This window comes from Somniosus microcephalus, chromosome 5, assembly GCF_052327205.1.
Source record: "Somniosus microcephalus isolate GS21.2 chromosome 5, FLI_Smic_1.0, whole genome shotgun sequence".
NCBI classification, from domain to species: Eukaryota; Metazoa; Chordata; class Chondrichthyes; order Squaliformes; family Somniosidae; genus Somniosus; species Somniosus microcephalus.
In genome coordinates, this window is record NC_140991.1 from 253,456,289 (window position 1) to 253,481,538 (window position 25,250).

The window sequence follows — 25,250 nt, forward strand, 5'->3', positions numbered from 1 at the left end:
CTCGCTTTGCAGAATGGTGCCTGTAAGGAGCACTAATCAGAAAATTACAGGCCACGGCCAATTATTTTCTGGAAAATCTTAAGCTGCAGGCTAATACGTTTGGGGAATCCTCCGTTAAATTTTCCTATGTCCAGTCTGCTTTAATTGCAGTTGAATACTGATAAGTATCTGAGTTATGGATATAGCAGGTTAGTGATTATACTCTCTTTGGAAATTATTAAAAGCAGACAAAATGTGAAATACAGACATGCAAATTAAACTGTAAACTATAAAAGGATCTGATTCCACTTTTTCAATGTTTAGGTGTTCATTTTCAGTATGCCTAAATGGAAAAGAAATCCAAAAGAAAGGAAATAATTTAATTCCCATATAAACATCTACTTTTTATGGGTTTTAATTGTCATTCAGTTTTCATTTTTTTGGGGGTAATATGGTGGCCCAACACCTTGAAGCGCCATATACTGTGTCGTAGGGATTGTACTCAGGTCACATCTGTTAGCCTTCACAAGCTGTGTTAGCCTTCACAAGAACTGTGCCATCATAGGAGGCTACTGAGCACAGACCAGGTGCTTGTCCAGAGTGCGTGGGGGAGAAAGAGAAACACACACACCCCACTACATACTGACCACCTTTTGTGCAATTCCCAGTAGCGTTTCATAATTGGAGTGGCCTGGAGCAGATGCAATAAGGGTAGGTACAGCAAAGATGAGAAAATACTTTGGGAGGGGATAAGATACAGATGTAGATAATTAGTGTTTTTATTTTTTTAAAGAAAATAGCTTGCAACGACATGGTTTTTTGGCTGGGAGAATTTACTGTACCAAATTAACTATATTCAGCAATCATATTATAATTGGGACCAACAAATCGAGAGCTCCCTGGATGTCAATATGCCTACAGGGAAGGAGAGAGAAAAAAAGGGAAGCTTATGACAAATACCGAGGGCTCAATACTGCAGAAACCCTAGAGGAGTATAGAAAGTGCAGGGGTGAAATTAAAAAGGAAATTAGGAAAGCAAAGAGAGGGCATGAAAAAATATTGGCAAGTAAAATTAAGGAAAACCCAAAGATGTTTTATAAATACATTAAGAGCAAGAGGATAACTAAAGTAAGAGTAGGGAGTAGGGCCTATTAGGGACCATAAAGGTAACCTGTGTGTGGAGGCAGAAGACATGGGTATGGTTCTTAATGAATACTTTGGGCAGGATTTTCATTGGGCCGTGGAGGCAGGATTGGAAGCGTGTGGGGGGTTAAAATCCTGAAATTTGGGGGGCGGGGGCGAAGACATGAACCCATCCCGCCCCCATGCCAGTTTCAAAGGAGGTGGGTACCCGACCCGCACTGGGACCCACCTCCCCGAGGTGGGAAGGGGATTAGTGCCAATTAACTGCCTATTAACAGGTAGTTAACAGGCAGTTTTTAACCTAATCCCTATTTTCATTCTTGAAGTGTGGGATTCCCGACGGCTCCAAACCACGGCAAGTTAGCGAGGCGGGCCGTCGGGCTGAAGGGCTTGGAGGGGTCGAGATGTCCGGTGTTCAGGTGAGTGATGGGTGCATGAGTGCAGAGGTAAGTGTGTTTGGTGTGTTTAAAGTGTTTAAAGAAGTTTTACTTACCTTTACAGCCTTCCTTCCATCCTTCAGGTCTTGGGAGTCCCTCATCTCACCGGCACAGAAAGCAGAATGGCCGCGATCGGTCAAAAATTGCAGCATTCAGCTTTCTGTTCCGGAGAGATCTCTAAACCATCCTGAGAGGAAGGAATTAACTTGGAGTACAGATCGTCAGTGTTTGACAGCTTCAAACAACTGTGAAACGCTGATATTTCATCTGTCAAAAGATCTTGACAGATGAAATATCAATCTGTGACGTCACCTGTTGCCGGGTGGCCCTTAATTGGCCTGCTGAGCCCGCTGGGCGGGCTCAACAAGGTCAATCAAGTCAAAATCGCGTGGGTTGGCTACAACTCGACGGAGGCGGGTCTACAACCCCGAAAGTTGTAGTCCCGCCTCCTCAATGAAAATCCAGCCCTTTGCGTTGGTTTTCACAAAAGAGAGGGACGATGCAGACATTGCAATCAGGGAGGAGGTGTGTGAAATATTAGATGAAATAAACATAGTGAAAGAGGTGGTATTAAGGGGTTTAGTATCTTTGAAAGTGGATAAATCCCCAGGCTCGGATGAAATGTATCCCAGACTGTTAAGAGAAGAGAGAGAGGAAATAGCAGAGGCTCTGACCATCATTTTCCAAAGGTGTGGTGCCGGAGGACTGCTAACGTGGCACCGTTGTTTAAAAAGGGAGGAAGGGATAGACCGAGTAATTACAGACCAGTCAGCTTAACCTTGGTGGAGGGAAAATTATTGGAAAAAATTCTGAGGGACAGGATAAATGTTCACTTAGAAAGACACAGATTAATCAGGGACAGTCAGCATGGATTTGTTAAAGGAAGGTCGTGTCTGACTAACTTGATTGAATTTTTTGAGGAGTTAACTAGGAGGGTCGATGAGGGTAGTGCATTTGATGTAGTCTATTTGGATATTAGCAAGGCTTTTGATAAGGTCCCGCATGGCAGACGAGTCACGAAAGTAAAAGCCCATGGGATCCAAGGCAAAGTGGCAAGTTGGATCCAAAATTGGCTCAGAGGCAGGAAACAAAGGGTAATGGTCAAAGGGTGTTTTTGTGACTGGAAGGCTGTTTCCAGTGGGGTTCCGCAGGGCTCAGTACTGGGTCATTTGCTTTTTGTGGTATAAATCAATGATTTGGACTTGAATGTAGGAAGTACGATTAAGAAGTTTGCAGATGATACAAAAATTGGCCATGTGGTTGATAATGAAGAAGAACGCTGTAGACTGCAGGAAAATATCAGGGGGGCAGAACAGTGGCAAATGGAATTCAATCCGGAGAAGTGTGAAATAATGCATTTGGGGAGGGCTAACAAGGCAAGGGAATACACTATAAATGGTTGGACACTGAGAAGTGCAGAAGTTCAGAGGGACCTTGGAGCACGTGTCCACAGATCCCTGAAGGTAGCAGGACAGGTAGATAAGGTGGTTAAGAAGGCACACGGGATACTTTACCTTATTAGCCGAGGCATAGAATACAAGAGCAGGGGGGTTATGCTTCAACTGTATAAAACACTAGTTAGGTCGCAGCTAGAATACTGCTTGCAGTTCTGGTCACCACATTACAGGAAGGATGTGATTTCACTAGATAGGGTGCAGAGGAGATTTACGAGGATGTTGCCTGGGCTGGGGAATTTTAGCTATTAGGAAAGATTGGTTGGCTGGGGTTGTTTTCTTTGGAACAGAGGCGGCTGAGGGGGGACCTAATTGAGGTGTATAAAATTATGAGGGGCCTAGATAGAGTGATAGGAAGGACCGATCTCCCTTAGCAGAAGAGTCAATAACCAGAGGGCATAGATTTGAAGTAATTGGTAGGAGGTTTAGAGGGGATTTGAGCAGAATGTTTTTCACCCAGAGGGTGGTGGGGGTCTGGAACTCACTGCCTGAAAGGGTGGTAGAGGCAGAGACCCTCATCACATTTAAAAAGTACTTGGATGTGCACTTGAAGTGCCGTAACCTACAAGACTACGGACCAAGTGCTGGAAAGTGGGATTAGGGTGGAGAGCTCTTTGTCGGCCGGCACGGACAAGATGGGTCAAATGGCCTCCTTCTGTGCTGTAAATTTCTATGATAATTGAGTGTACATGTCAATTCAGTTGGGCTCAAATTATACAGACAGAGATATAGAAGAGGGATAGAGAGAAATAAACCAAAGCAAGTATGGGAAGGCATATATGTAATTAATGCAGATACAACTATTAGACAGGAACATTACAGAAACCTGGAAGTACAAAGTTAAAAGAAACGCAAAAAAAAGTTTGAATGGAAAAAAAACTACAGTAAATATCGAAAATAGAATACAGAATAGAAAATATCCGCTAAAGACCGTGAGGCAGAAGATAAGAGGAAGAAAAAAATCAGCAGGGTGCGCATCGGTAAAGTGTTAACATTTTAAATTAAATAGTTACCGTCACAGAAATGAAGTTATTTATAATGTTTCAGTAGCTTTATCACTGATATATTATTCTCAGTGTCAAAGTGCTTGGGAGACTGTCTTAAACCTCGCAGCAGTCTAAGTAAAAGTTGGAATGATGTTATCTGGGCAGTTAAAGGGCATATATACTGTAAATAAAAGCAGAGGAATAGTGAGATCTAGAGGCACAGATACACAAGACTGCAGAAATGCAAGACTGCAGTGAGAAAAGGCCATAAAAAAGCAAACAGGATCCTGAGTTTTATACATTGAGGCACTGAATATAAAAGCAAGGAACTGAAATAAAAACAGAAAATGCTGGAAATACTCAACAGGTCAGGCAGCGTCTGTGGAGAGAGAAACAGAGTTAACGTTTCAGGTCGATGCAAGGAACTGATGTTGAGTTTGTAAAAGACACTGGCCAGGCCATGAGCAGAGTATTGCGGTAGTTCTAGGAAAACCAGTACAGAAAGGATGATTAGAAATGGAAAGGGTACAGCAGAGATTAAATAGAATGGTGCCAGCATCAGGTTACAGTAATGAAGAAAGGTGTGAAAAACTGGGCCATTTCCCCCCCCCCCCCCCCAAACGCACACTGGAGCAGAGATTAAAGGAGTGAGAGGGGAATCTACTGGAGGTTTTCAAAGTTATCAAATGTTTTAAGAGGGTAAAAAGTGAAAGATTGTTTCCACTGGTTGGCAAATCAGTAACAAGGGGGCATAAAACATGATTATCATGAGAAAAATGAAGGGGACATTTTTCAGAGTTATTAGAACATAGAATGCTTCACAAGTGACTACCGAGGCAGAAACTATCATTTAAAAAGCGAATAGGATAAACATTTAAAAAAAGTATATAAAATATTAGAGGGAAACAAGGAGGAATTGGGAATATAGTAGATTGCTTCAGTTGAAGAGCTAACACTGGCATAGATGGGATGGGTTGCAAAGGCCTTCTTCTGTGACGTAGTTCCAATGGTTCTATACTATGAATGTTTCCATGGCAACATTAAAGCCTAGGTTAAAATTCTCAGCAACCCATAGCACTCATGCTCTTAACATTCTCCAATAATGGTCCGGAACTTGAGGTGGGTAATAACAGCAAACGAACAGCATTCGTTGTTATTACCCCTTTGAAACTGATCGCACTCAGGGTGTAGCACATGCCCATCCTAATGCGGAAATCCTGAAGTTGCGGTCAGTCATTCACTGCTCCGACACTGGCTGTGCTGTGGCCTCCCCGCCGGCAATCAATGTAAACTGTTAAATCAGGGAAACTGACGAAAACCGTGGCCCTTCCGCAGTAATATCGCTGTTAAATATCCCATTAAAAGTTAGACCCTTTTGGATTAGGTGTAACTGGGGTTTTAACAGCATATTGACGACTAAGCAAATGTTATTGCCCTGAAAAACTAATTTAAATTTTGTGGTCAAATTTATCCATTTTAATAAAAATTCAAATTTTTAAGAAACGTAAAAAAAAATGTCCCTGAATTTGCGGTTGGATGCTTCCCGCGGGGAAATGCCTCCGATCCTCAAATAAAATGCCTGCGTACCTGGTGGTCCGGGAGATATGGAGATTCGCGCTCCTGGGCCTCTCCGTGTACCCACAGGTAGAGGCCCGCGTATCCCAGGGGCGCATGTGGTTCACAAGTGCCCCTGGGATCACGTGGGCCGGCCCAACCAATGAAAGAAGGGAATTCCCATTCATGGTTATGGGGATTGTGTATGTACGGAAACCCCATAAGCATGAATGGGAACACCCCAAAAAATACATCTACACATCAAATAAATTAAAAAAATTACATGTTTAAAATTAATTAAATGCCATTTATAATTAAAACAAAAATTTATTTTCTGAAAAATAAATTTAAATGTTTTAAAGGAGCTAAAAATAAACTTACTTATTGTACAGGTTTTTTAATGTATAAATGATTTTTTTAAATGTTTAAATTTTTTTAATCTAAACTCTTACGCTGGTAAAAGCAGGCGTAAGAATTTCACAGGCATTCGCTGGGCAGAAGTTTTCCGCCTGCGGGTGCCGTTTTCCCAGGGATGCGTTGGATCTGTCAAGAAGATTCTTGACAGATCGCAAGTTCTGGGTTTTCGCGCATGTGCTTCGCGAGCGAAAACCCGGAACTTGCATGGCCCTTACGGGCGCATACGCACCTGTAGGGGCCGCAAATTATGGCCCATTATTTTTTTTTTAATTTGTTTATCTTTATTTCAGGTTTACCTTTTCCCCATGCGAGAGCCCCAATCTCTAACATATAAAAAAAATTAGAATCAAAGGAGCTTACTCACTTCCTGGTTCTCACTTCTGTGAGAATTCTGCATTTTGATTGGCTGCTTAGACAGCTTGTTGACGTGACAGCAGCTTGCGTTAGGGATTCCCCATTAACGTACGCCGATTTCAAACTTCTCGCCACAGAGATTGCAAGATCTTTCTGTGAAGCTTACTTCGGGGCCAGCGGCAAACGCCTTTGCTTTGTCGCTGACTGCAAATTACGGGCCAATCAACACCACTAAAGTAAATAAACCATGCTACAGTTGGCAGGATACCCAACAGCCAGACCGGTCTGTCTGCACTATCTTCAGTGGTCAGTTTATCACAGAAATCTCTGAACTTTTTTAAAAAAGTCAGCAACACAAAAAACTACTTAAAAAGAACCCACTCCATTTAGTTTTAAAAAAAAGTATTAGATTGTAGGAAAAAAGAGTTTTTAAACAAAAGCATATCTTTATTTTAAGAATATTTCAACATGAAATGTTCACAACTTTTTATTTGAGGCTCACACATTTTATGTGGATGAAAATGGCAGGACCAAGACTTGGCAATAAAAAAAAACACAGCCAGCATACGTTAAATATATAGAAAGGGCATCATTTTAGCATTGCGTTTGATTGATTATGAGAATGTCACTGTTATAATTTGAGGTTCTTTGAAGCCACTGATTAAATTATAAGTCTGCAAAACACCATACAGGAAATTCTCGATTTACCGGCACCTAAATAACCGGAAATCTCTTAACCGGCAAAATTCAGGAGTAGGTTCAGGTAAGTTTTACTTCATATTAGTGGCTGTTCCTGGATCTGTGGCTGTGTAACCGGGGTTCCTGCACCTGTTGCTAAGCAACAGGGACGCCTGGATCTGTGGCCGGAGTTCCTGCACCTGTTGCTAAGCAACAGGGAAGCCTGGATTTGTTGCTATGTACGGAGCTCTCGTACCTTTTACTATACCTCTCTGTAATCCGGACTTTTTGATAAACCGGCACCATGCCGGTCCCGTCGGTGCCGGATAAAAGAGAGTTTCCTGTAGTATCCTTTGTTGCTTACAAGATGCAATGTCATATTTCAATTATCAAGAATTTCTTTTACATCGCGTACCATACTGCTGGGGTGGAAAGAAAAACAAAACACTGGAGACACTCAGCAGGTCAGACAGCATGCATCGGGAAAACACGAGATAGTTGATGTTTGTACCTGAAACGTGTTTTCTCGACAGATGCTGAATGACCTGCCGAGTGTCTCCAGCGTTTTCTGTTTTTGTTTGATTTGCAGCAGCTGCAGTATTTTGCTTTTTATATCACTGGGGCTGCCTTACTTGTTGAATTTTGGTTGCCATGTCCTTGTATGTAACTTCCATACTGGAGTTCATGATTCTCAGCAGTGCAGCTACCACAACCTCTGATTGCTTAGTGCTGAAGCCTGTGAGAAAAAACAGCAAAACATTGCAACAGGAAAGCCTGTTAGAACAAAGGTACTAGTGTAAAAAATGATGAGAATAGTGAAAAGGGCAGATATACCATCAATAACAGAAGCTCCCAGAAATAAAACTGACATTTACCTTATATACTCTTTTATACAGTATCCCTCCATAAAATAATCCCATTCTCAATTATACCCCAACATCCACAAACCTCACACAAAACGAGCGCCCAATATTACAAACTTTCTACCCAAAATTCTCACCATGTCAGCTGGCATCCACAAATACTTTTTCTTTCTGTTCTCTCTCATTTCAACCAGAGCATTTTTATCAGCTGATGCAACATTTAAATGGCAACTGCCCTCTCCAACTTCAGCCGCACAGCTGATTTTAAATCTCTTCATTTACCCAGCTGAGCTGTCCAGAACTTTAAAATGAGACGTGGGAGTTACACTTCATTAAGTGGCAAATCCAAAAGGCACAAACTACCGCCTCCACTGAGTCTCACTCTGCAGCTCTCTGGATGCCCCAACTCTGGATTTATACTACAACTTTGCTTGGCACCAGCACTAAAGTTGTAGTGCAAAAACTCTCAATGAAGTATTCAACCGTTAGCTCACACTTTACAACCTTTTCCATGCTGGCTTGTGTCATTCTGTCATTTGTTACACTTTTGTCATGCTGTTCAAGCCCCATTACTTCCATTCATGGGACTCTATCACACAGCTTTCTCCACCGCCCCCCCCACATTCCACCCGAAAACTATCTGCAATACACACACCCCTTCAGTTTGTAATCTACTGTCAAACCGCAGCGAGAAACTAGATAATATCAGAGAAATGCTATTCCACCAACCACGATATTTAGTCCACTTTAATGTATTTTTGTAATTTTTCAAATACTTAAAAAAACATAAAAATTCCTGCTACATAAGAGTTTAGTGGTTTAGAAGGCAAAATACACTTAATTGGCCAGCAACATGCACTTCTAACTCAGCCTAATTAATCATGTTGCCCAACATTACCCTGGTTCGGTCTTATGTAATAGCATCGACTGAAAGTAAATTGAACTGACCACATATATATTGGCTATAAAACAGGCCCAATTACTAGTTCTCTCAGATCCAACTCTGACATTGTCATGAAAGCTGCTGACAAGGGTGGTGCTGTTGTTGTTTGGCGAACTGACCTCTACCTAGTGGAAGCTGAACGCCAACTCTCTGACACCTCCTCCTACCTCCACCTGGACCATGACCCCACTACCGAACATCAAACCACCGTTTCCAAGACGGTCACTGACCTCATCTCCTCTGGAGATCTCCCCGCCCCCCCCGCGGCCACCAACCTCATAGTTCCCCAACCCCGCACAGCCCGCCTCTACCTCCTTCCCAAGATCCACAAACAGGATTGCCCTAGTAGACCCATCGTTTCAGCCTGTTCTTGCCCCACGGAACTTATCTCGACTATCTTTTCTCCCCTTGTCCAGTCTCTTCCCACCTACAGCCATGACTCTTCTGACGCCCTCCGCCACTTTAACAGTTTTGTTTCCCGGCCCCAACTGCCTCCTTTTCACCATGGACGTACAATCCCTCTACACCTCCATCCCCCGCCAGGATGGCCTGAGGGCGCTCCGCTTCTTCCTTGAACAGAGGCCCGACCAGTCCCCATCCACCACCACCCTCCTCCACCTGGCTGAACTTGTTCTCACATTGAACAACTTCTCCTTTGACTCCACTCATTTCCTCCAAATCAAAAGTATTGCTATGGGTACCCGCATGGGTCCAAGCTATGCCTGCCTTTTCGTGGGATATGTGGAACACTCTTTATTCCAGTCCTACTCAGGTCCCCTCCCTCACCTCTTTTTCCGGTACATTGATGACTGTATTGGTGCGTTTCCTGCTCTCGCCCTGAACTAGACAATTTCATTCACTTTGCCTCCAATTTCCACCCTTCCCTCACCTTCACATGGTCCATCTCTGACTCTTCCCTTCCTCGACTTCTCCATCTCCATCTCTGGGGATAGGTTATTGACAAACATTCACTACAAGCCCACTGACTCCCACAGCTACCTGGACTACACTTCCTCCCACCCCGCCTCCTGTAAGGACTCTATTCCATTCTCCCAGTTTCTCCGTCTCCGCCGTATCTGTTGCGACGATGCCACCTTCCACACCAGTGCTTCTAACACGTCTTCCTTTTTCCTCAACTGAGGATTCCCCTCTACCGTGGTTGACACGGCCCTTGACCGTGTCCGTTCTATCTCCCGCACTTCTGCCCTCACCCCTGCCCCTCCCTCCCGGAACCACGATAGGGTTTCCCTTGTCCTCACCTTTCACCCCACCAGCCTCCACATTCAACGGATCATCCTCCGCCATCTCCAACGTGATCCCACCACCAAACGAATCTTCCCCTCCCCTTTCAGCATTCCGTAGGGACCGCTCCCTCCGAGACACCCTAGTCCACTCCTCTATCACCCCCAGCACCCCGTCACCTTCCCGTGCAAGCGCAGGAGATGCAACCCTGCCCTTATACCTCCCCCCTTCCCACTGTCCAGGGCCCCAAACACCCCTTCCAGGTGAAACAGCGATTTACTTGTACTTCTTGCAATCTAGTATACTGTATTCGCTGCTCACGATGCGGTCTCCTCTACACTGGGGAGACCAAACGCAGATTTGGTGACCGCTTTGCGGAACACCTCCGTTCAGTCCGTAAGGGTGACCCCGAGCTTCTGGTCACCTGTCATTTTAATTCACCGCCCCATTCCCACTCAGACCTCACCGTACTCGGGCTCTTGCATTGTTCCACGGAAACCCAGCGTAAGCTCGAGGAACAGCACCTCATCTTCCGATTAGGCACTTTACAGCCTTCCGGGCTCAATAGCGAGTTCAACAATTTCAGATCATAACCTCGGCCCCTATTACATTTCTTTATATATTTTTTATCCACACTTTTGTTTTGTGCCCTTCCCCCTTTTTTTCTCTCCCACATGGCAGCTGTCTCTCATTCTGCCAGCGCATTTCACACCTAATCTAGAGCAGTCTTTTGTCTCTTTACTAGTCCTATTACCATCTCGTCTCATTTTGAATACCTCTTAATGTCTCTTCACTTCTCTTTTGTTCTTTCATCCCCATTTCCCAGCCCCCAAACTGGCCTTTTAATCTGTTTCATTTCCTGTGTTTTTTTCAGTCCTGACGAAGGGTTTCGACCTGACACGTTGACTATTTCTCTCTCCACGGATGTTGCCTGGCCTGCTGAGTTTTTCCAGCATTTTCCGTTGTTATCCCCAATTACTAGGACTAGTGGCAGAACATCCAGCATTCTGATCATTAAAAAAATAAGTGTAGTTGGAAAACCATGGAGATTAATTAAGAAAAACATGACCAATATAATCAGACCAACAACTGTGTTTATATAAATAAATCATATAAATGCTACCAAGGGGGGAAAAAGCCAACAGTGGATGAGTAAACGCAGAATATTAAGTCTTCGGTACTTCAAGCACTGTCTTCTCCAACATTAATTGCTCTGTCTGACATTTCAGTATTGAGAGCAGCGAGGTAAACCACAGCCGCACCAGTAACTACTCATGGTTGCTATACTGTTCTTCGCAGATGTCATAAAACCCTCAAAGAAAAAATGTCAAATTAATTATTTTTAAAACACAATGTGCAATCATGATTGGGGGAGGGAGTGGCACAACTAATGCAATTGAAAAATATGTTCTACACAACTGACATCCTACAACAGCTTTGGAAATGCATTTGACTGGTATTCCCATTGTTATATTATAGAATTATCCTCAGTTACCAAATTATGAACAGTTACCAAATACATAGTCTAGTCACATACATGTATCACAGTGAGAGGTTCTCCTTTTTAGTTGGAAGTGAGCACATTGCAAATGACTGAGCACTTTTTAGATTTACTGTTATATGCAGTTTCTTCCATCATTGGAAAATGTGAGATCGACTCTCTCTGGGTTCAACCTTCCTCTACCCTCAACGCATTGTCTTATCACAGTGACAATCGTCTACATCACATGAAGTATAACTTGCATTTATACACCACCTTGAATGTAGAAAAATGACCCATGGTGCTTCAGAGGCACTAGGAAAAAATCCAGTAACAAACTGCACATGTTTTGCCATGTGAAATATTCTGGTATGGAATATGCTAGAGATGTTAAAATACTGCTTTTTTGCATTAGGAATAACTTGCCCTTTGCCAGACAAAGCCATGTATACGTTAAAATGGCTGAATATCACCAGTTCTTATTGCTGATGGTGGTGGTAATACAAAGTCCATAATACTTGCAGCAAGTAAAATACTGGTGCTCTGGTAATGATTAGTCCATTTTTAAAGCGTGGCATTGATTACACAATTAATCCCCTGAATTTAACTCTGGTCAGAGCACTCGACGCCCATGGTGAACAAAGAAGCAGCAGGGTAGAAAATGTGCTGCTTGATAGCTATTATTTTTAGATCTATAATAAGAAATTACATCAGAGATAGATCTAACCACTTAAGGAACTGACCAGTCTTAAATCAGTGGACTTTGCAACCTTGGCTCAGTGACAGAGATGCACTTCCTCACAGCCTGTGGAAAATATCAGGGCATCAGAGAGAATTTCTATCAAAAATTCTCACAAATATGCCCTGAATTCAGAAATCTGACTGACAACCAAAAACTCCCATTCCTACTGGGGGAGGAGAGAAGCTGTGTAACACTGGCGGCACACTATGTTACAGCTTGCCATGAACAGAGAGACAACCAGTAAACTAAGACAAGAGTATATATAAACAAGGCGAAAATATATTTATAAACTCAGGGATATACCTGTTTATACACTGTATGAATGGAACCGCGTTTATGTGTTCAACCATAAATGTATTTTGATGCTTTGGCAACATAAGATGTACCTTATCATGCCAATAAAGCGATTTGTATTGTATTGTATTGTATTGTATTGGTAGGTAGCACTCTCGCCTCGGAGTCAGAAGGTTGTGGGTTCAAGCCCTACTCCACAGACTTAACCACACAATCCAGTACAGCTCTGAGGGAGTGGTGCAATGTTGGAGGTGCCTTCTTTCAGATGAGATATTCAATTGAGGCCTTAACTGCTCTCTCGGATGGACGTAAATGATCCCATGGTACTATTTGAAGAAGAGCTATGGAGTTCTCCTGGTGTCTTGGTCACTATTTATCCCTCAACCAATGTCACTAAAACAGATTTTCTGGTCATGTATCTCTGCTGTTTGTGGGACCTTGCTACGTGCAAACTGGCTGCTGCGTTTCCCTACATTACAACAGTGACTACACTTCAAAAAAGTACTTCATTGTAAAGCGCTTTGTGACGTCCTGAGGTCATGTAAGATGCTATAAGTGCAAGTCCTTTCCTTTTAGACAGTAACAATGCTTACTGGGTTAATGATTTGGTCTTGTGACTAAGCCCAAGAGCTGAAAACAGTTTACTATTTTACATGTGCTTAGGTAATTGATCTCTTCCAATTCTGATATTTTGCCTATACATAGCCTATTCTTCAAAGGCTCTTCAAATTATGGGACAATTCATTTTTAAGTGTGAATTAATTCTGAATTATCAGAAGTGACATGTGTTTGGAAGCAGGAAAAATGATATTGCAAAAAAAAAATCCAATCATTTAAATCACAAGTAATATGGCAGGATCCCTAGGGAAGTTGAGTTTCAGACATGGAGGCACTTTACTTTCTAGACTGGACCAATTACAGTGACTAGTCAAATGCCTCTAAATATTGCAGAGGCAGGGAAAGGGGGAGGGAGGAAAGAGCAAAAGGGAAGGTCTGTGATACGGTGGAAGCAGGAGAGATTAAAAGACAAAAAGGGATGATGGTGAGGCGCAAAATGAGATGGTACAGGAAACTTTGTGCTATCTGGCACAGACGGGACCGAGCTGTTGCCGTCCCATCAAAACTGCCGGACAAACCAGCGCTAATGTTGAAACATACGGAGATTTTGAGCTCCGTATCTGGCAACAAACCCTGTTGCTTAGCTTCTAAGCAGTCGGCCGTACCTTGCAAGCGTCTCTGTAGCTTAGCAACAGCTTCAGCGAGACCTTGCAGAGCCTGACTGGTGAAAAAAAAAGCAACGAAAAGGAAAAAAACCTAACGAAACGGCTCCTGATTTTTGCCGGTGGCTCGAGCATTCCGGACAGTTAACCTCTGGATAAACCAAAGTTTCCTGTACTGGGACAAGTAAAGGAACAAAAGGTGGGTCTAGAAGAGCTGTAAATGAGAATGGCAGAATTAACAACAGTTGCCATCTGAAATAAATGGGGCATAAGGTTATGATCTGAAATTATTGAACTCAATCAATGTTGAGTCCGGAAGGCTGTAAAGTGCCTAATCAAAAGATGAGCTGCTGTTCCTTGCGCTTACGTTGAGCTTTATTCAAACAGTGTAAGAGGCCGAAGGCAGAGAGGTCAGAGAATTAAAGTGACAGGAAGCTTGTGGTAGACCCAGCGTTTCAGCCCGTTCTTGCCCCATGGAACTGATTTCTTCCTATTTTTTCTCCCCTTATCCAGTCTCTTCCCACCTACATCTGCAACTCTTCAGATGTCCTCCACCATATTAACAGTTTCCAGGTCCTAACCATCTCCTTTTCACCACGCACATCCAATCCAGGTACATGGGAAGAGACTGGTGGGGACGGAGGTGTAGAGGGATTGGATGTCCGTGGTGAAAAGGAGATGGTTAGGGCTAGGAAACTGTTAAAGTGGCGGAGGGCATCGGAAGAGTTGTGGATGTAGGTGGGAAGAGATAGGACAAGGGGAGAAATCAGTTCCGTGGGGCAAAAACGTCTGCCCCCATTTTTTCGGAAGGCAGCTGATGTTGATTCTGCTATTCCCATTTGCACATCTTCTAGACACACCTTTTGTTCCTTTACTTGTCCAATTACCATCTCCTTTTGCCTCGTACCATCATCCCTTTTGTCTTTTAATCTCTCCTGCTTCCACCCTATCACAGACCTTCCCTTTTATTCTTTCCTCCCCTCCCCTGCCTCGGCACTTGCTTAAAACCTGTTACATCTCTAACTTTTCTCAGTTCTGACAAAAGGCCGTTGACCTGAAACGTTAACGCTTTTTCTCTCCCCACAGATGCTGCCTGACCTGCTGAGTATTTCCAGCATTTTGTTTTTATTTCAGATTTCCAGCATCCACAATATTTTGCTTTTGCTGTTAAATATTAACTCTCTTACAGCATTATATTCAACGAACCCTCAGTTTAAGCATACATTTTATGCATATTACGTTGAAAACACAATTTCTCGGTGGAATAGCAGCTTAGGTCCCTCCTCCTTCCTAAATGGTCATCGATTCAAATTCCAAGCCTGCTCGTCACTTATGCGTAACCATCACAGTTTGAGAATCTGCTTGGTTTCTATCTCTGCAGTAAATCTAGGTCACTGACAATTTCACTCTTCCAGAACACCAATTGATTTAGGAAATGCAGTGGTAAAATGGAAAATAAAAACAAGAAAACTTTTCAGTAGGAAATCACACACAACTAAGTTATATTTACCATATTCTTCCAGTTGCCGCACAACTGCATGAGTATCGAAATAGAACTTTCCACCTTCCAATGGAGGCAGATCCACTTTCCTCGAGTTATACTGCAAAGAGGCTGCCGATGTGTTTAACTCTAAAAATAAAATTGATAAAAGCGTTAAAGAAAAACTGTCACTCACTTTGAGGTGCGGGGTAAAGGTCAAGAGGAGGGAAGGCCCCCCCCCGCCCTAGAAAAAGTTACTTGACTAAAAACTGTCACCACAGCGAAAACAAATATTTTCATGAAATCAGGGCCTCTAACTGGCTATTCTACTTGTTCACTAAACACAGGATCATAAAGTGAAACCCAACAGCAGTTGGCAGCAGATATAAATACATCAACAGAGAAGTTGGAGTTAAAACAATTTTATACAATGTAGTTCCCCATTTTATACTCCAAATTTATTGAAATTTGGCTTGACTTTATAAAAAAAAAAAAATCACTTTTCTTACTTGTTCGGAGGCACAAGACCAGGCCTCCATCCTCAATAAGCACTAGTTGCTATCACCAACAGAGGCCATCTCATATAGTGCCATAAAAGTTTCCCAACTTCAGACCAGCCCAAGTTGATCCAGAGCCACAGAACCCTGGGAACAATGTTAACAGTTGGATATTCGGCCTTCTCAACTGGGGTGTGGTTTTTACTCTTGTGTCATGGCTCCAGTTAAGCTCTTGGGCCAGTTGCAGTTCCCATTTTTTTCTATGGATCACTCCAGAATGCACCCCACTGATCCCTTGCTTGGCTGCTGCTGCACAATGTAAGAAGTGACAGTGTAAAAAAATGTTTTTAATACATCTGCATAAAATTTATAAATGTACACCTTAATGCTTAAAAGGGAAGTTAAGTTTGAAGTGTCAATTTGGCTCAGTTAGTAGCACTCGCTTTGCAAAGGTTGTGGGTTCAAGCCACATTGCAGACTTAAGGATATCATCTAGGCAGAGACTTCAGTGCAGTACTGAGGGAGTACTGCATTTTCATCACTCTTAACATTGGTGGCCATGGTCTCAGCAGCCTAGGCCCCAAGCTCTGGAATTCCCTCCAGAAGCCTCTCTGCCTCTCTCTCACTTTATGATGCTCCTTAAAATCTCTCATCTGTTCTAATTCCTCATGTGGCTCAGTGTCAAATGTTGTTCTATAACGCTCCTGTGGAGTGCCATGCTTTATAAATGCAAGTTCTTGATGTTGCATTGTCAGAGGTGCAGTCTTTTGGATAAAACATTAAAACAAGGCCCTGTCTACTTGCTCAGATGGATGTAAAAGAGCAAAGTGTTTTCCCAGTGACCTGGTCAACATTCCTTTCCCAATCAACACCATGATAAACAGATCAACTGGTTATTAATTCACAAGTTGTGGACCTTGCTGTGTGCAAACTCCGTGTTTATCCACATAACTAGTGACTGCACTTCAAACATAATCCATTTGCTGCAAATCATTTTGGGATAGCCTGTAACAACCATTATATAAATATATAAAGTCTTTCTTTTTAACATTCTTCCTCATTTGATCAACTTCAACAAAGATGATAAACTGTCCACCACAGATACAGAATCAGTTTTGGATATGGCTTCTTTTTTCAAAAAAAAATTATGACTGCAGAGCAATTCTAATGAGGCTGTCTTCCCTTATTCAGTTGTAAGGCAATATTGTGTACTGCACTCAGTCTTCAACAGTATCAGCTGTTCTTAGTGCAGTTTGTATCTGCCAGAGGTTCTGTAAGTTTACAGTATGCAGACGACGCTTGCGTCTGCGCTCACTCGGAGGTCGAACTCCAAACCATCGTCAACACCTTCACCAAAGCGTACAAGAGCATGGACCTTACAATAAACATCCGTAAGACAAAGGTCCTCTACCAACCTGCCCCCGCCACACAGTACTGCCCCCCGATTATCAAAATCCACAAGGCCTTGGACAACGTGGACCACTTCCCATACCTCAGGAGCCTACTGTCAACAAGGGCAGACGTCGATGACGAAGTCCAACACCGCCTTCAGTGCGCCAGTGCAGCCTTCGGTCGCCTGAGGAAGTGTGTGTTTGAAGACCAGGACCTCAGTGCCGGCACTAAGCTCATGGTCTACAGAGCAGCAATGATACCCGCCCTGCTGTATGCCTCAGAGACATGGACCATGTACAGCAGGCACCTCAAAGCAGTGGAGAGGTACCACCACGCTGCCGCCGCAAGATCCTGCAAATCCACTGGCAGGATAGGCGCACCAACGTCAGTGTTCTCGCTCCGGCCAACATTCCCAGCATCGGAGTTTTGACCACGCTCAATCAGCTCCGATGGATGGGTCACATCGTCCGCATGCCCGATACAAGACTCCCAAACCAAGCGCTCTACTCGGAGCTCTGACACGGCAAGAGAGCCCCAGGTGGGCAGAGGAAACGCTTCAAGGACACCCTCAAAGCCTCCTTGAAAAAGTGCAACATCCCCACTGACACCTAGGAATCCCTGGCCCAAATCAGCATGAAGTGGAGGAGAAGCACCCGGGAAGGCGCCGAACACCTCGAGTCTCTTCGCCGGGAGCAAGCGGAAGCCGCGCACGGTAACCCAAGCACCCCACCCACCCGCCCCTTCAACCACTGTCTGCCCTACCTGTGACAGAGACTGTAGGTCCCGCATTGGACTCATCAGTCACCAGATTTTTAACGTGGAAGCAAGTCATCCTCGGTTCCGAGGGATTGCCTAAGAAGAAAAAGTTTAACTTATTATCCATCAAAATTTTTATTTCAAAACTTGTCACTCATTTTTCTCAGCCAACATGTACTGTACTTTATGATGTTCATGTCTCAGCAGTCCATTAAGACCTGCCTTCAGCAGATCTATTTCAGAATTGCATTTGAGCCCAATTAATACCAGATCCTGATTTCAAGACATTTCAAAAGTTATGGTCATTTGTAATGATCAGTAGTGCTTACACTGTGCCTCAATGTCACAAAACTTCCAGAAGTGAGCGATCTGCTCCAGATTCAGTAAAAGGAGCTATATGATTATTTTATTCACTGAACATCCAAACTCTTCTTCCAAGCGTGAAGAGACTTTGAGCTTTTTTCCCCAGGAAGCAAGCCTACAGCACTAGTCCAGATAAAGGAAACTGCACCACCAAAAATGTTATCTACTAACTCTTATTTCTTCTACCGAAAGGAAGAATACTTTGTTGATGGGCACAGTACTTTACATTTTTAAGTAGACAGAACTAAGACATATTTGCTAAATGGCCTGTAGGCTACATTAGGCCCAAGCACTATCAATCCAACCCACAAAGCCCAGTCAACTCAATCCTATTTGCATTATTCACTGTTTGTTCTTTGTGAATTTATTGGGCCTGGTGGTCTGTTCTTGGAGGATGTGGCCAAGTCTCTTAGTACCTGCAGCTTGCAGTATATACAAATTAATGGGAATATTTAATCTTTATATAAGACTCCAAAGGCTCTGTGGTACACAAATAGGTTGCCCACAAAGGCAAAAGGCTTGTACACCCCTGCTTCAGAGAGATGTATCACTAAACAAAGATTGACAAATTGAATAGTACAGTTTTCTGTGTTCGTCGGGAGCAACAGGGAAAGTTCAAACTCATTTTACCTGAATTTCTGACCACTTCATGGGACAACATTCAAAGGATGCCTCTCAATACTATCTAAGACATCTACAGGGAAAAACTCCCACACATTCACTTGTCATTGCCTTGCTCAGAAAAATAAATTCTTCGTTTCACTGTGGTTCAACCTAGCTTCAACATCTTCACCACTCGCTTCGTACTAGTTTTGTATAATCCTTTTCACATGTACGGAAACTCAACTACATGCAGGAATGAAAAAAATAATTCTCGTGATAGTATTCAAACATCGAGAAATGGCGTCTCCTTTAAAAAAAAACCTTGAAATACACAGAACTATCAACACAGCCAGCACTGAAAATTTCTGCCTCCCTCCCTCTCAGCATCCTGAAGCAGAAAGGATGACAATCCAGATTATCCTGTCTTCCACCCTACAAAGCAGCTTTTTTGGGCCAAAAATTGCAGTCGGCGGTATAACTCTGGAGTACACCGCCAGCCTGCGAAAAGAATACGCACTTACCTTCAGTGAGGCCAGGAACAGAGACTTCCTCTTCAGCACCGCAGAGTTCTGCGCAGCGTATGACATCAGAGAGCGCAGCGAATAGCCTACGCGCAAGGGAAGACACACCCACAAAAGCTGTCAAAACTAAGCCACCCCCACACGATTCTCAGACTTTTACTTTGAAAAAACTTCTAAAAATTTCTAATTAAACTGGTACTTGGACTTAGTTCATACATCAGCATTTTGTTTTGTAAAAAAGGCCTGTGTTCTTTAAAACATATCCAGCAAGTAATCACGTCATTTGTTATCAAGCAGTCACCTTGCCCAAATAACAACAGAAAATGCTGGAAAAACTCAGCAGGTCAGGCAACATCCGTGGAGAGAAATTTGAGTTGACGTTTCGGGTCGAACCCTTCTTCAAAACTGGAAAGAAAAGAAACTGGATCGAAGGCAGGGCTGCGATCGGACAAAAGAATAAAAGAAACAAAAGAAGTAAAAGAGATTAGAAGCTAGACGAGATGGTAATAGGCTGAGATTAGCTGTGAAGTGTACTGGCAGGGCAAAAGATAGCTGCCAGGTGTGAGAGAGAAACAAAAGGAAGGGAGGGGGGGGGGGGGGGGGGGGGGGGGAAGAGAAAGGAGTGGAACAATTACAAGAGAAAATGAAATGGGGGCCGAGCTTATGATCTGAAATTGTTGAACTCGATATTGAGTCCGGAAGGCTGCAGAGTGCCTAATCGGAAGATGAGGTGCTGTTCTCTTGCCCAGCTTGTCAGGCAGAGATGAATTGAAAGTTAACAGGAAATCAGGCTCCATCACTTGCTTTCAGCAACCGTAAGCGTTTTGTCCGTAATTGCTGGGCAAATAGCCCAACTCTGCGCCAGCAATTGAGTGTTTCTCGGCGGCTCGGATGATCGGTCAAGGCACAAGTTCGGGATTCAGTGCAAGCGCAAATATCCCGAACTTGCGGTGTATTTCAAAGGCGGTATGACTCTCAGAGTACGTGGTCATATCCACCGCAAAATCCGAGCCATTATCTTTCAAAAGGTCGACGTCCCAAAACATTGACCTGTCTTTTCTCTTTACAGATGCTGTCAGACCTGCTGGTTATTCCCAGTATTTTCTACCTTTGCTTTGCTGACTGGCCCAGAAAATGAGCAGCTGTCACAGCTGGTGGAACCTCAAGTTCAGCTGGAGAGGTAACAAATGAAAAAAAAGGGAATTACTGGCCAAGAGGTGGGGGCTTTTAACTGAAAGTGGGACCCCAGCAGTTCGGGATTTTCACCCGAGAGAGAACAGTCCCTGCTCTGAATGTGCTACACATTCAGCCAGGAGGACAGAGCCATGCAGCCCCCTCACACACCAACTCACCTCTCATGACCAGACTGTGACCCCGGGTTGGCTCCACCCTCACCTTGCGACGGAGCACCAGCATCCAGCGCCGCTCCGGCCCTCCACCTGAGCGCGCTGGACCGAGGCCAGGAAGACCACAGCCGCCTCTCTGAGCAGTGGTAAAACAGAGCCTGGAACGAGCAGGCAGTAAGCAGGATAGTGATGGAGTCAGGCCAAGGCCTGCCGCCCGAGGCCCGGTGATGAAGCCACTCCTCCACGCGGCCCGCAGACACGGCCTGACGGGCAACAACCCGGCCCCGACCGCTGACATCACTGGCCTGCTACCCCGCCACAGCGTCTGACGTCTCGCCGCCCCTGCGCCGCCACAACGTCTGACGTCACCACCCAGCACGTCACGCTACGTGCGTTCACGCCAACGGTTACATCACTGCGTCAACTGATGACGCATACACGCACATTCGATTTGGAGGCGCGCTTTTTTACGTGCTCACGGGCTTTTGAATGAGAGCCGTTGGGCAGCAAGCAATTTGTGGCGAGGAAGAGATACTCCGTAAATTGCGAATCGCCACAGATTGCCGGATGATTTGTGCCACTTCGCCGTAAACCTTACAAAAACGGGAACTCGCTATCAACCTCCCATTGCTGGATTTGTGCAGAAATTCAAATGAATCTTGCCGCAGACATTTAGGGCTGGTATTTCATGTCGTAAGGACCCTGTAAATGACGTGATTTATGGTCCTGACATGAAACTCAATCTTGGAAACCCAGATAAAGAAAAAGAAAGGCTTGCATTTATATAGCGCCTTTCACGACCACCGGACATCTCAAAGCGCTTTACAGCCAATGAAGTACTTTTGAAGTGTAGTCACTGCTGTAATGTGGGAAACACGGCAGACAATTTGCACACAGCAAGCTCCCACAAACAGCAATGTGATAATGACCAGATAATCTGTTTTCTGATGCTGTGGATTGAGGGATAAATATTGGCCAACATCACCAGAAAACAGAGAATCCTCCAGTCATTATCACATTGCTGTTTGTGGGAGCTTGCTGTGTGCAAATTAATGATTTAGACTTTGGAATCAAAAACACAATTTCTAAATTTGCAGATGACACCAAATTGGGGGGGATAGTCAATACTGAGGAGGACTGCAACAAATTATAAGATGACATTAATAAACTTGCAGAATGGGCATATAACTGGCAAATGAAATTCAACACATAAATGTGAGGTATTACATTTTGGTAAGAAAAATAGGGAGGTCACATAATACTTGGAAAATAAGAATCTAAATGGGGTAGAAGAGCAAAGGGATCTCAGAGTACAAATACACTAATCACTAAAAGTAGCGACACAGGTTAACAAGGCCATAAAAAAACAAACCAAGTTTATTTCTAGAGGGATTGAATTGAAAAGTAGAGAAGTTATGCTAAACTTGTATCGAATCTTGATTAGACCACACTTGGAGTACTGTGTACAATTCTAGTCGCCATATTATAGCAAGAGGGTTCGAGTACAGGAACAAGGATGTCTTGCTGCAGTTGTACAGGGCCTTGGTGAGACCGCACCTTGAGTATTGTGTGCAGTTTTGGTCGCCTTATCTGAGGAAGGACGTTCTTGCCATGGAGGGAGTGCAGCGAAGATTCACCAGGCTGATACCTGGGATGGCAGGAATGACGTATGAGGAGAGATTGTGTCGATTGGGCTTATACTCACTGGAGTTTAGAAGATTGAGAGGGGATCTCATCGAAACATATAAAATTCTGTCAGGCCTGGACAGACTAGATGCAGGAAGGATGTTTCTGATGGCCGGGGAGTCCAGAACCAGGGGTCATAGTCTAAGGATAAGGGGTAAGCCATTTAGGACTGAAATGAGGAGGAATTTCTTCACCCAGAGAGTGGTGAACCTGTGGAATTCTCTGCCACAGAAGGCAGTGGAGGCCAATTCATTAAATATATTCAAGGAGTTGGATATATTTCTTAAGGCTAAAGGGATCAAGGGATATGGGGAGAAGGCAGGGACAGGGTACTGAATTTGGATGATCAGCCATGATCTCATTGAATGGCGGAGCAGGCTGGAAGGGCCGAATGGCCTACTCCTGTTCCTATCTTCTATGTTTCTATATAGAGGCACTGGAGAGGGTGCAAAAAAGATTTAGAAGGATGATACCAGAAATGCGAGGGTTTACCTATCAGGAAAGGATGAACAGGCTGGGTCTCTTCTCTCTTGAAAAGAGAAGGCTGAGGGGTGGCCTAATAGAGGTCTTTAAAATTATGAAAGGTTTTGATAGAATAGATACAGAGAGAATGTTTCCACTTGTGGAGAAGAGCAAAACTAGAGGCCATCAATACAAGATAGTCACCAAGAAATCTAATAGGGAATTCAGAAGGAACTTCTTTACCCAGAGAATGATGAGAATGTGGAACTCGCTACCACAGGGAGTGGTTGAAGCGAATAGTATAGATACATTTAAGGAGAGGCTAGATAAGCATATGAGGGAGAAGGTAATAGAGGGCTATGCTGATAGAGTTAGATGAGGAAAGACAGGAGGAGGCTCGAGCGGAGCACCTGTTTCTGTGCTGTATATCCTATGTAATCCTATGTAACTCCCCCGCCATTCTGCCATGGGATCTTTTAGATCCACCTGAGAGGGTAGACGGGGCCTCGGTTTAATGTCTCATCCGAAAGATGACACCTCCGACAGTGCAGCACTCCCTCAGTACTGCTTCGAGTGTCGGTCTAGACTTTGTGCTCAAATCTCTGGAGTGGGACTATGAACCCACGACCTTCATGACTCAGAGGCAAGTGTACTACCACAGCTGATACAGGTAACAATTGAAACTGTGAAGTCTCACTCCTGTAAATTGTTTCCAGAGGATTTCTAAATTTCAATTTTTTTTATTGTTTTCTTAGTTTTCCTTTCTGTCTCTTTTTGCTCTCTCTCTTAATCCAATCTTTCTTTCCCTCTCTTTATTTCTTTTTCTGTATCTAATTTGACTCTAATTTACCCTATTTCCTTCTACATCATTCACTCTGTTTCTCTATCCTTAAATTCATTGGTTAAGGAGATAGATCATTGGGCCCGACGTTCAAGAGGTCCCAGATGCCCCATTGACATCACGGCACCATTATCAATTTGCGTTTCCATCAATTTATGGTGCAAAAATATGACCTGAAGGGCGAGGGGAAAAAAAAAAATCGAATTCCTGCCGCTTGCCGCGAGATGAGCCACTCCAACAATTTCTGGCCCAATCAATGTGCTGGCTCCCCAGGAATATGCATCATGCTTACAGCATCTTATTTATCATGTCTTCGAGAACCATCTCAAACTGTTCCACAACCAATGAACTACCTTGGAAGTATAGTCACTTGTTATGTAAGCAATCGCAGCAGCCAATTTGTGTTGATGCTTGAGGAAGGTCTGTTTGCCAGGAGATGAGGAGAACTCCCTAATCTTCCTCAAATGGTGCCAAGGGATCTTTTACATTCAATTCTCAGTTTTAACATCTCATCCCAAAGAATGGTAATTCTGACAATGTAATCTCTCAGTACTGCACTAGAGTGACTGCCTAGGCCGTGTGCTCAATTTGTGACATGGAACATGAACCAGAGGTAAGAGTATTACCAATTGAAACAAGTTGACAGATTGGAAACATCAATGGATATTGTAACCCATGTATTCTGTATAGGGTTGTTCATGGATCTGAAACATAGGAAGGAACATAGGAACAGGGGTAGGCCATTCAGGCCCTTGAACCTGTTCTGCCATTCAATTAGATCATAACTCCATTTACCTGCTTTGATTTTATTTCCCTTAATACGCTTGCCTAACAAAAATCTATTAATCTCAGTTTTGAAATTTTCAATTGACCTGGCTTTGAGGGAGAGGGTTCCAGATTTCCACTATATTTTGTGTGAAGAAGTGCTTCCTGACATCTAGGAAAGAGGTTAAAAAGCAGGACCTCAAATGTAGTAATCTCCGGATTAGAGTACTACCAGTGCCACGTGCTAGTGAGTACAGAATTAGGAAGATAGAGCAGATGAATGCGTGGCTGGAGAGAATTGGAACCGTTTCTGGGGGAGTTGGGACCTCCACAAGCCAGACGGGTTGCACCTTAACGGGAATGGGACCAATAGCCTCGCGGGAGGGTTTGCTAATGCTGTTGGGGAGGGTTTAAACTAGCTTGGCAGGGGGATGGGAACCTAAGTATAGAGTCAATAGGGAGGGAAGAAAAACTGGAATTGGAAAACAAAAATGTAGAAAGTAAATTGGAAGGACAGAGGAATCAAGGGCTAGATAGTAGTCAACAAGGAGGTTTGCCGGTACTAAATGGTATATACTTCAAAGCAAGGAGTATAGCGAACAAGGCAGATGAGCTGAGGGCACAGGTAGATACTTGGGACTATGATATTATAGCAATTACAGAGATGTGGCTGAAAGAGGGGCCGATATGGCAGCTCAACATTTGTCGGAATTGCCAAATTCCTATCTGAAGTACTGAGACCAGGCAACTCT

The 25,250-nt window shown here is 43.7% G+C and overlaps 1 protein-coding gene across 5 annotated transcripts in view; it reads right to left on the reverse strand.

Annotated features, from left to right (window-relative positions):
- The window catches only part of mcur1 (mitochondrial calcium uniporter regulator 1), a 75,181-nt gene extending 54,027 nt beyond the window's left edge, over positions 1 to 21,154 (reverse strand). The window contains exons 1-4 of one of the 5 annotated variants that reach the window (XM_085988822.1): positions 20,751 to 21,154; positions 17,918 to 18,007; positions 15,297 to 15,416; positions 7,635 to 7,738 (exon numbers count right to left, since the gene is read on the reverse strand). In XM_085988822.1, coding sequence (XP_085844948.1) covers positions 7,635 to 7,738; positions 15,297 to 15,416; positions 17,918 to 18,007; positions 20,751 to 21,042 — 606 coding nt within the window. In that variant the 5' untranslated portion in view covers positions 21,043 to 21,154. Of the gene's footprint in view, positions 1 to 7,634; positions 7,739 to 15,296; positions 15,417 to 17,917; positions 18,008 to 19,398; positions 19,494 to 20,750 lie in introns of those variants that run through there. The other 4 variants (XM_085988823.1, XM_085988821.1, XM_085988825.1 and 1 more) reach the window with 4 other exon arrangements.
- Between the last annotated feature and the right edge of the window lie 4,096 nt (positions 21,155 to 25,250).